Source organism: Cervus elaphus, chromosome 11 (genome assembly GCF_910594005.1).
Source record: "Cervus elaphus chromosome 11, mCerEla1.1, whole genome shotgun sequence".
Classification (NCBI taxonomy): domain Eukaryota; kingdom Metazoa; phylum Chordata; class Mammalia; order Artiodactyla; family Cervidae; genus Cervus; species Cervus elaphus.
The window spans coordinates 78,674,321-78,686,321 of record NC_057825.1 but is presented as its reverse complement, the minus strand read 5'-3'; the positions used below and the strand labels follow the sequence as shown (position 1 = coordinate 78,686,321).

The 12,001-nt window shown below is 39.1% G+C and overlaps 1 protein-coding gene across 2 annotated transcripts in view; it reads right to left on the bottom strand.

Annotated features, from left to right (window-relative positions):
- Positions 1-5,402: 5,402 nt before the first annotated feature.
- Positions 5,403-12,001, bottom strand: part of KCNG3 (potassium voltage-gated channel modifier subfamily G member 3) — a 49,457-nt gene continuing 42,858 nt past the window's right edge. For both annotated transcript variants that reach the window (XM_043916331.1, XM_043916332.1), the window contains exon 2: positions 5,403-7,108. In XM_043916331.1, the coding sequence (XP_043772266.1) occupies positions 6,463-7,108 (646 nt within the window). In that variant the 3' untranslated portion in view covers positions 5,403-6,462. The remainder of the gene's footprint in view (positions 7,109-12,001) is intronic.

The window sequence follows — 12,001 nt, the reverse complement described above, 5'->3', positions numbered from 1 at the left end:
AGGCAGAAAAGATTTAGAACAAATAATAAAAAGAAGGTATTCATCCTTTCATCTCCAGCTATGCCTCAGAAAACTTTCTAGGGGATCAGGAAATCACATCCTTTTATTAGCTGACAAAAATTCTTATTAAGTCAAATGTTATAATTCCTCAAATCTGATTTCATACATAGCTGCTATTCAATCATTTGATATAAGTCTGATCCCCATGCAAGTATGCTCTTCATAAGAGACCTCATTCTTACATATATAAAAAGTCAAATCTAAAAAACACATAGATCAGGAGATAGTAACACAATAGAAAGACGACTCACAGGTTAAATGAATTCCATTATTATGTATATGAAATATGATGAAGTTTACAAACTTTTTTTCATACTAATGTTTGGAAACCTACTTATTATAAAGTGGATGCACCTAATTATTTGTTGCATGATACAATGTTCCTATCTCTGCCATGCACTGGAGCACGGAAAAGTGCATTAATAAAACTGTAGTTAAGAAAAAGACACAAACATACATATGTTCAATTTCTTTCTGATCTTTTTAAACTGAGTTGATTGGAAGAGCTAATTAAAAGTGATTCTTTTTTTTTTTTAAAGGGATTCTTATGTAAGCCAAAGTTTTCAAGAAGGGAACCATGACCCATTATTATAATTTAAAACTATACTATTATATAATTTGAATTATTTATTTTTTATTAAAAAATACCTTCCAATGGTAAAGATTATTGAATTAACAAAAACGCAGGTAAGAATTTAGGCAGTTTATCTCAAAGCAAAAAAATCTAAACTTTCCACTTTGTCTAATGAACAAAAAATAAACAGCCTTTCACACTGACCTGAAAGCTGAGCATTATATTGATTTCATAATTTTGCATTTTACTTTCAAACATTTCATATGAAAGAGTGGCTATGGCTAAAATAAATGAGAGGAAAAATATGCAAAGCTATGGCCACATACACACTTCTCTTATATCAGAGTTGAGGATTTAAATTCAGATACTGCTTTCCACTAAGGAAGTCAAATTCTCCTGTACACTGCATTGTAGAGAAGGAAAGCATGGAAATCCACTGGACCTGCAAGATAAAACTTATAACACACAGTTAAAAAGCTGTATGTTAATTTGAACAAATCACTATATTTTAATACAGCAAAAACACCTGTCATTATTTACACTTCTTTAATGAAAAAGAAAAACAGAACCAAAAACACTTTATAACAATACACACCACAAATGGCCTCTACTCAGTCATGGGCAGAACTATAGAATTATTTCAAAACGATCAAAATAATTGAAGTCTAGGAGGGGAAAACCTACCCAGTATAAAGGCATGGGAAATTTTAGTTTCACTTTCAACACAATGTTATATAAATTAAACAAAAATATTACTCCAGACATAAATGACACAGCATTACTTGGTCCAAATAATATATATTCCCTCTGGTTTTCATCCACTAAATGTATGTTGGGATAGTGTTGTATTTTAAAATATAAATCAAAGGATTCTCACCAAAGCTATGTAAAATTAATTTGTTCAAAATTAGGATAAGATAGTTGGATGGCATCACCAACTCAATGGACATGAGTTTGAATAAACTTCAAGAGTTGGTGATGGACAGGGAAGCCTGGCGTGCTACCGTCCATGTGGTCACAAAGACTGAGTGACTGAACTGAGTGACTGAACTGACCTGGCAGCACAAATGCAGATTATCCAATTCAATTCCTTAACAAATAATAAACTGAAGATTGAGCCGCACCAATAGTCAAAAGTTCAAGTGCTTATTAGGAATGTCTGCGAGCTTCCCTGGAGGCTCAGTGATAAAAATGACAATGCATGACAATGCAGAGGACCGGAGAATTTGACTTCCTTAATGGAGAGCAGTATTTGAGTTTAAATCCTCAACTCTGATACAAGAGAAGTGTGTGTGTGGCCATAGCTATGCATATTTTTCCTTCATTTATTTTGCAACGTAGGAGACTCAGGTTCAATCCCTGAGTCAGGAAGATCCACTGAAGAAGGAAATGGCAACCCAGTTGAGTATTCTTGCCTGGAAAATTCCACGGACAGAGGAGCCTGGCAGGCTATAGTCCACGGGGTCGCAAGAGTCGGACATGACCTAGTGACTAAACCACTACCACAATACCACTTCAAAATCTCAGTAGCTGAGGAATGTCTAGGAGAACTGCAAAAATCCCAAAGTTTAGGTATAAGTGTGGAATTGGTAAAAGCAAAATAAAAGTTAATGACAGAATGTAGTCATGCTTGTGGGTGGCATTTCACAAGTCTATGGAAGGCTCAACTGCATGGGGCAGCAAATTATTAGTTTACTTACAGGGGCAGAACTGACATGCCCAGTCCTCCAAGTACAGATGGGTCTGGAAAAGCAGGAAGCAAAACACCATATGAAAGCATGCTGAACAGAGAAGTGTATGAAACCTTCCCTGACCAAAGTGGAATTTTTCCAGAACATTCCATTAATGCTTCAACCCATGTTACTTCCTCTCCAGCTCTGACATTTCTCAACCTGGCCCTTCTAAATAATGCAGTGATAAACTATGAAATAACTGCACTTATTTGCTTACATGTGAGTAACTGCACAACTGTGAAGTTTTGCAATTTAAAAACTCTATTGAAAATCTGAATTCCTTATCCACTGGTTCCACGTCTTCCTTCCTGACATGCAGGGTACCTAAAAGCAACATCTGATTTTTATATGACCTATAAAAGGGCCCCAAAACATTTTTAAGATAAATCCTTCGTGCTTTCTGATGTTGCAATAAGAAAAAACAAAGTAAGTCCAAAGGGTGCTGAATCAAGTCTGAAAATCAGGTTTCTAAGGCCTGATCTGACACCAGGGTGACCAACTGTACCAGATCACCTGAGACTAAGAGATTTCTCAGGATGGGAGTACAGTTAGTGCTAAAACCAAGAAAGTTCCAGCCGAACCTAGACTAGCTGGGCTCCCTATGGGTGATGATGGCTAAATCACAACCCACTGGGAGCAAAGTTGCAAACATTTGGATAGAATGAAGGATGTAGAAAGACGGAAGGTAAACCAGAAGGCCTCCAGGGTCCTTCAGTTGTCATTTATTACAACCCTATGAAATAGTTATACCAGGTTTGATTGGAATGTATATTGCATACCATAAGTGTATACTTAGGTAGGGTCAGAGGGCACTGGGAATATTTTGTGAAGCTATGCATTAAATTTATTAAATTTGGAGCTACATAAGCTTTAATAGTAAAACAGAGCTAGGAGTTTTTAGTTTTTTTAATTTTCATCTCTATAGCAAAGAAGAAAAATAAGCTGTTTCTAGAAAATATCAAGCCAACAAAGAAAATTCTTCCAATACCCACATCGAGCTTAACCCCATTCTCTCCTCCCAAATTACTGGAGACCTAGGACATCTGGACGAAAGTTTAAAAACAGAACATATTACTTTGACTTACTGATAGCCACTATGAAAGAATACATTTCCACATTTTTGAGAAAGTAAGAACTTAGAAACATGTGTAACTATAAAACCCTACAGAAAAGTAAAGGCAACTATAGCAACCAGCAATAACAATAGAGTCGTAAAAGAAAAAAGGTAAGAAGATCTTGGATTGTTAGAGTATGGTCACTTTCAAATATGTTCCCTAACTTTGGATCTTTAATCCTGAAGAATCCCACTTCAGAGGATAACAAAATAAGTTATATGTAAGATCAAGTCACATAAACTCAGGGGCAATAAAATGAGAACAAACCATTTGGACTTCCTCTTTCCTCCTTGGGCATTCTAATTTAAGATAATATCTGACTTACTGGGACTAATACAGGTCCTAACGAAAGCATTCTGCCATGAAGATTGAGTGATGCGAAATCTCTGAAAGTACAACTATGAAAGAAGTGTTACTCAGTTATTATTTTTTAAGGCAATAACACTCAGGGAAGCTTATAAGAAAATGCCTTCAATCTGAAAAACCTACAATATCCATGATATATACTTTTTTCAGTCATGAATGAACTAGTCCATCAGGTCTCGTCAGCATCCCAAGTACAGCGGCGGCTGAACCACCACCAGCATCTGTCTCACACGCTCCTTTATGAGAACTGGTCCTATGAAAAGTCCGACATCACCAAGAGATTTCTCACTAGTTACTTCAGGGCAGCCTCAAAGTCCGCTTGCCTATTCACACAGGTGGCTCCGCACACACACATCCAGGCATATGTTTCCCCTTGACTCTTCCGAAAGTAGTTTCTCTTCCCAAATCAGTCAACAGTTTGTGCCCAAGTCTATCACAAATGCTGTGGGGACATGAAGGTGTGTGCGAGAGTGCGGATCCAGGATAGTTAAACTTGACTTGGGGAGATAAGACATAGTCTCACGAGGAGTTCCCAGTGCCAGCAAAACGGACGGCTGTCTTATTAGGAATATGGGGACGCTATCACTTGCCTATTACTTGCATAAATGACAAAGCTTTCATCTAAACAGGTAAGAAATCCATGCTATCTATTTCAAATATATTGGAGTACAACCAGTATACAATAAACAAAAGAGTTTGAGGATGTAATAAGTAACATACCAGTGTGCGACAGTAGGCAAGATGGGGCGAGAGTCCTGTTTTTGGTGTTTTTGTTTGTTTGCTTTTTGGTCACACTGTGGGGCACGTGGGATCTTAGTTCCCTGACCAGGGATCGAACTCATGCCCCCTACAGTGGAAGCTCAGAGTCTTGACCACTAGACCACCAGGGAAGTCCTGGGATGAGAGTCTTAATGGCTAAAACATCACCTAAACTCAGGAAAGGAAGTCAGGGGAAAGGAATGGTTTTGCTATTATTACCTCAGCAGTGGCAACAGCAAAGGAGAGTGGCTTCTCAAGGCTCTTCTTGAAACCCAGGGGTGTGTTAAGAATAAGCTGCTGGACTAGGTTCTCAGAGGTTCAGGTTTTAACCCTAACTTCTTCACAATCACATCCTCTCTTGCCCTGGTTTTCTACTTGTACTATTTAAGGTTTGAACTAGATGATGGCTAATATTCCTTTAATGAACACTTCTGGTAACCCTTTCCTTGATAAATCTATCCCCTTTCCACTTCCTCTGCTCCCCCTCCCACCCCCACTAAATTACAATGTATAATATTAAATTATTCATGAATCAATGACTTTAATTTTCTGTGTTTATATATTACTGGCTTTATGGCAACTGGTTAACAAAGCAAAATTCTAATTCAGATTGTTAACATCATCAGTTTTATATTATCTAGTCCTAATAACCTAGCCAGATTAGTGCGGCATATTATTCAATGTTGTTACAAGAAGTTTTGGCATAGCTATCATTGCCAATGGTGAAGATCAACTCAAATACTGATGTATTCATTGTTTTTAGCTGGTTTAAAATTGGCTTGGCCACACAGCAACCAAGAGTAAGAAAATGTTTAATTTCTTTTTTAAGACAATCCAGTGACAACATCTAAGTATGACTTTGGTATAAAATGGTTACATAAATATCCTTTCATTTTAAGTCTTATTAAACACATGGTGTTTAGTAAAAAAAAAAAAAAACATTAAGAGCAGAAGAAGATAAATATGGGTTGCAATATCAAACTATTTCTATTATCATTTTAATGTTGGAAATCTTATTTGGACATCTGAATGTCAGGACAATTAACATCTAGTAACAGCAATGAATTCAAATAAAATGAACTCCAATAAAATGCTAAACAATATAACACTCTTCTAAGTCATTTCAAGACAGAGAAAAAAGAAATCTAAAATGGAAAAGGAAGAACATACTCAAGCTTCCATATCATATTATGGTATGATAAGGTATGATATCATACCATATTATATTATGGTATGACAAGGAGAATAAGGACAAAAATAAATCAGATAATTGAGAAATATGCCGGAGAAGTTTTTCAAATACTATTCTTGCTTGTATCTACTAGCTCCACTCTACACTTTAAAATTTGGCCAAATTTTCAAAGTATTTGTTAAACAGTTCCTGCATCTGACATATGTTTCCAGGATACTTCTGACATTGATATAAGAGATTATAAAACATTTAGAAATGAAAATGTTACTCTCCAACAAAAAACACTGTAACTTCCAAGCTTCTTCTGTATTCACAAGATGGAAAAACATTTGGAAAATAGTAGCTTTCAGTTTTAAAATGTTCAAATAATATACTTTAAAACAAACACAAAAAGTGTAATTGTTCAAGGCAGGGAAGAGGCAAGTCTAAATAAAATAAGATCCTAAAATTTATTCTAGGAGACATTCCCTTTCCTTTGCAGTCTCAATCTTCTTTACTCCATATTAAGTAAATTCTTTTACCCCTTCAGCTGGGAAGGACAATTTTTACTCTCCCAAGGTGATGACAATACAACTGCAGTGCTCACCCAGCAAGAAACGCATAAATATGAAGTAGCGTCAACTGGATCAAATGAAGTGTATGCAAGAATTGCTTTGCAATACATTAATTTAGGAACTCAGCGGAGAGGCTCCTACTGTATCTAGCTGATCTAAACTTGAGCTCATGATAACACTGCACGAAGCTATGGTAGATAAAAGTGATAGGTAACGCCAATAGCACAATCCCACTGACAACACAAACTCCTCCAAGAATTCTTCCAGGCACTGTGATAGGATACATATCTCCATAGCCAACTGTAGTCATAGAGATAATCACCCACCAGCAGGCAGCGGGGATGCTGGCGAAGTCCTTGTTGGATGTTTCCAGGTCCAACCCATGTTCAAGAAGCTGAGAAAGTGCACTAAAGATTGCCATGGCAACACAAATGAAGACAAGTAACATAACCATCTCTCGGTAGCATCGCTTGAGAGTCAAACCAAGTGTCTGCAGACCAATGAAGTGACGGGCCAGCTTAATCACCCAAAAAATCCTCATCATTCTAAGCACCCGCAAGGTGACTCCAGCCCTCTGGAGTTGAGAGTTCTCGCCCGTAAACACGGTCATTAACACGGAGATGTAATACGGTGTGATTGCCAGTAAATCAATGATGTTCAGGGGTCTCTTGACAAACTCACACTTGTTTTTGGAGACGATGAACCTCACGATGCACTCCGCAGTGAACCAACCTATGCAGATGGCTTCAATTATCCTGTCAGGAGAACAAAAGAAGAATTGATCATTTTATTTTTAAGCATTTTAATAGCTCCTAGATTTCTTCAGATAGTACAACACTGACATACTAATTTAGTTAATTTTCCAAAAAACATAAAAGAACAGACAGCATCACCAACATCATCAGACCCACCAGGATGCAACAGAACAACAAATACTTCAACAAATGAAAATTGAACTTGATGAAGTTCTTATTGATATACAGCATGTAATATCATTAAAAAATTTGTTTGCTTATCACTAATACTGTAGAAAAATCTATCTCTTGCATGGTGGCTTGAAATTAACTTATATTCAGCTTGCCACAATACGAAATGTTATTCCATGAGGATAGTGGTTCTCTAGTGTGATATAAGTTATTAGGTGAATCAGAAGGACATGGTTCCTACAGACAGTGGACACACCCAAGTTCTTGATGATTTATTTCTTGGTAAATAAGAGTGAACTCAAGATCATTTCCTAAAATGTTACTGTTATTTCTTTTTCTCTACAGGCTTGTGTGGGAGACACTGACTCTGAGCCTACTTTTAGGCTTTGCAGGAATGCCAGTGCCTTTGCCATGAGAGCACCAGATCATGACCATCCTTATCACGAGCGTCACAGTGGAAAAAAGGCTGAAGAGTCCTACAATGGAGCAAAATAACCACTAGAATTTTCCCAAAGAGCCAACAAGCTTGCTTGTTTGTTTTCCATAGCTGTTTTCATGCATCATGTATTTTTTTTAATATAAGGTCATATTTTACCTAGATCAGTATTTACCAACCTTTTCACATCACTGCACACACAGAAAAGCATGTACTTAATAGAGCATACTGGCATCAGGGGTAGCATTTCTGAAGTGGAAGCCACCAGCCTTGCCTCACACTCCCCAAGGCTGAGGAATTAAGTCTCAGCATACTGGTTAGGAAGCCCTGATAAAGAGTGAGAGGTAAGGCTAAAGTGATTTTTAATTAAATTACATTTTAAAAATTCAAAAAAGTTATAATTGAGACTTCCCTGGTGGTCCAGTTGGTTAAGACTATGTCTTCCAATGCATCGGACGCAGGTTTGATTCCTGCTTGGGGAACTAAGATCTCACATGCCCCAGAGCAACTGAGCCCACATCACAACTAGAGTCCGCACACCGTGACGAAAGATCCTGTGTGCTGCAACTAAGACTCGATGCAGCCCAATAAGTAAATAAATATGTATTTTTTAAAGACATAATAATCATTATACCATCATTCATTTTTTCCCACTTAATTCAGTCTTGCTACTGACCTAGACCCAAACCTGAGAAGTACGATAGAGAGAGAAGAAAATAAAGCAGGTGGGATGGTAAGGTTTGTGGGGTGACAATTTGAAAAGAATTACCCACAGTGCATTGCACAGAACACAAACTGCACTGGACATTACTCATGGAAATGAATAAATAAAATGAACCATGTTCCCCTACTACAGATGCTGGGAAAGAATGAGGGCAGGAGGAGAAGGGGGCGACAGAGGATGAGATGGTTGGATGGCATCACTGACTCAGTGGATGTGAGTTTGAGCAAACTCCAGGAGATCATGAAGGACAGGGAAGCCTGGCAGGCTGCAATCCATGGGGTCACAAACAGTCTGACACGACTTAGCCACTGAACAACAACAATCTACCTACAGTGGTCCCCAGAGCCACAGAGATTAATTTTATTTATTTCTTGAATAGGTGATAAATTCACATGGTTTAAATTTCAGAGGTTAAAAAAAAGTATAGAGTGCCCTATTCCTCCAGCACTCAGTTCCCCAGTGTTCACCTCAGTCCCGATTCCTCAGGGCCCTGGTTAGAAGGGCAAGAGCCACTGACTGCCAAGAAAGCAGAAACCTAAGAGTATTAATTTCTTGAGGCTACTGTAAAAGCTTGGTGGCTTAACACTAGAGAAATCTTTTTCTCAGATCCAGAGGTCAGAGTGCCAAATCATTATCATTGAGCCAAAATCAAGACTGAGGAGGAGCCACTCCCTCCAGAGGCTCCAGGGTAGAATCTGTTCCTCACCTCCTCCAGCTCCTGGTTGGCATCCCATGGTGTGAAGCCACATCACTCCTATCTCTGCCTCCGTGGCCACTGTGTTAAATCTCCCTCTGCTATCACTGTGTAAGGCTACATGTGTGAGGATACACCATGTAAGGATACATTTGATAGCATTCAGAGCCTCGGGGACAATCCAAGACACACTCCCATCTCAAGGTTCTTAACATAATCATATCTGCACAATTCCTTTTGATATATAAGGCAATGTCCACCAGGGGCTACCCAGGTGGCGCTAGTGGTAAAGAACCTGCCTGCCAATGCAGGTAGACATAAAAGGCACAGGTTTGATCCCTGGGTTGGGAAGATCCCCTGGAGGAGGGCACGGCAACCCACTCCACTATTCTTGCCTGGAGAATCACATGGACAGAGGAGCCTCGCGGGCTACAGTCCATAGGGTTGCAACGACTGAAGTGACTTAGCATGCACAGTGTAAACTGGTTACCAGCAATTAGGACCTGCCTTTTTTTGTGGAGAGGGAGGGATTATTTTTCAGCCTACACACAAACCAACCAGGAAGATGAAGTCCACAGTGAAAGTAATCCAACCTACTGCCTGGTGAGGGAGGTCAGCCGATGAAATCACAGCTGTCCCTGTTTCTCTATTACCTGCAGCTCGGCACACAGACCCCATTAATCGGTGGCTGGCAGCAGCTTCTCTGTCCCCATAAGACTATCAATAAAAGCTACTGCCATAATGGCTTCTATGAGCCCCGAGGCTTAAAAAACTGGGATGGTAATGAAACTTGGTAGATCTAGAAAACAAGAGGCTGAGTATTTTCAATATGCAGATTTTATAAACATAATACCATGCATCCCTTCTCCCTGACAATGCTCATCAAATACTCCATGTGTTCCCCTGTATCTCTAGCCCTTTGCAGTTAGGCAAGGTCATGTGACCAGTTCTGATCAATGAGCTGTGAGCGAAATGACTACATTTCAGGGCAGAGGCAATGAAGAGTAGGTGTGAATTCTCTTCCCATAAAGGCATGTGTCCTAAGAGGCTCCAAGATGGTATGGTCTCTATCAAGGCAAGTCCTTGAGTACATGTGCAGAGAAAGACATTCCCCATCCTGACTCTGACTGGATATGGTATGTGAGCAACCAATAAATCTTTGCTGTGTTAAGCCACCAAGATTTCTAAGTTGGCTGTTTGTTATTGATGTTGTTTAGTTGCTAAGTTATGTCTGGCTCTTTTGCAACTCCAAGAACTGTAGCCCACCAGGATTCTCTCTGTCCATGGGATTTCCCAGGCAAGAATACTGGAGTAGGTTGCATTTCTTCCTCCAGGGGATCTTCCCAACCCAGGGTTTGAACTTGCGTCTCCTGCCTTAGCAGGTGGATTCTTTACCACTGAGCCACCACGGAAGCCTACCCAAGGTAATAAACTGGTAAATTCAGTAAGTAATAATATATGCACTCAAAAGGGATCGCAAAAGCACAAAGCAATCATAATAAGTTTTCTTAGATCAGCTGCGGGTCTTCCCCGTTCCCCAGCTAAAGTACTATGTCTCCTCTCCAGCCAGACATGAGCAAGAGCTCTGGACCTGATGCAGAGAGCCTCACTGCTGTTCTTGCTCTGATCTTCTAAGGGCTCTCCCAGCAATAAAATCCTAAGATTCGATTAAATTAAGAAGACTAAAAATGCTAATTGTGCCAAAAACACCAGAACATTTTCAGCTAATTACTTCCACTAGCAGCCAAATTGTTCAAATTTAAAAGGAGGAAATCCGAATGATGCGAAATAATCTTTCAGTAAGGAAATTTCAAAGAGATAAAGTCATCTGTAATGAGGCCCACTGGGCTCCTCCTGTCCACCCCCCAAGTCAGACACAGTTTATATAGAATTCCACGCGAAAGGGATGAATCAGTGAGAAACCCCAGGCATCCCTCTTTCACCAAGGATATGCCAAAGCATTCTCCAACAACAAACACCACTAAGCCTGCCAAACCTCCCCATGTTTCCAAATGGCACTGTCACCAATGCCACCTCCAACAGCTGATGGAAAACTTGAGTGCTGTGTTACTGAGCATTACAGCCAACGACCGGGTACTCCGTGGGCTACTTGTACAATAAACAAGTTGGAAAAAAAGAACAGAAGATGCTGAAGGATACCAGAAGTCTCAAAGCCCATTCTGATTTCTTTTGAGGCCCAAAGATATAGAAGCTAATGAATTCACAGCCTAAAATATATTTCCCACTTAATCAGGCTTTTCAATTGGCAGACATCATCTCAATTAACCTTTTTCAAGAACTCTAGGGTGTGTGTATTTCCCCGAATACCTCCATTTTACAGATGACAAAACTGAGGCTGAAAGTTAAAACATCTCTTCCAAACATTCTTCACATAACGAAGAAACTGCTGTGGCACAGGTAATGAAACCCAGATCTACTGGGCTTTGAAGCACTAAGGAATGTCTGAACATGCTTATAATTTTATGGCAATGTTCACTATGTTTACGGCAATGTTAATATTAAATGATATAGGTCAATCTCTTCATCTCCATGGTTGATGTATTAAAGCAGATTTTTCACACTATTGGTTCTTAACCCATTAATGGATCAAAATTGACAGAGGTCTTTTTTTTGGAAATTAAATAGAAATATTAGAGTGCATCAAAGTATAAAACTTTTGCTTCAGTTATATATAATTGTATACTAAATTACGATGAAAAATGTATTCCTTTCTGTAGGCACTGGACGACCTCAAAACTTGCTGGCAATCACCAGTCATTCTAATTCCCCTAACTGATTCCTCATAATAGAAGGCACTTATGGCAATGACTCAGAGGTTTACAAACAGTCTCCACAGGAGAACAAATG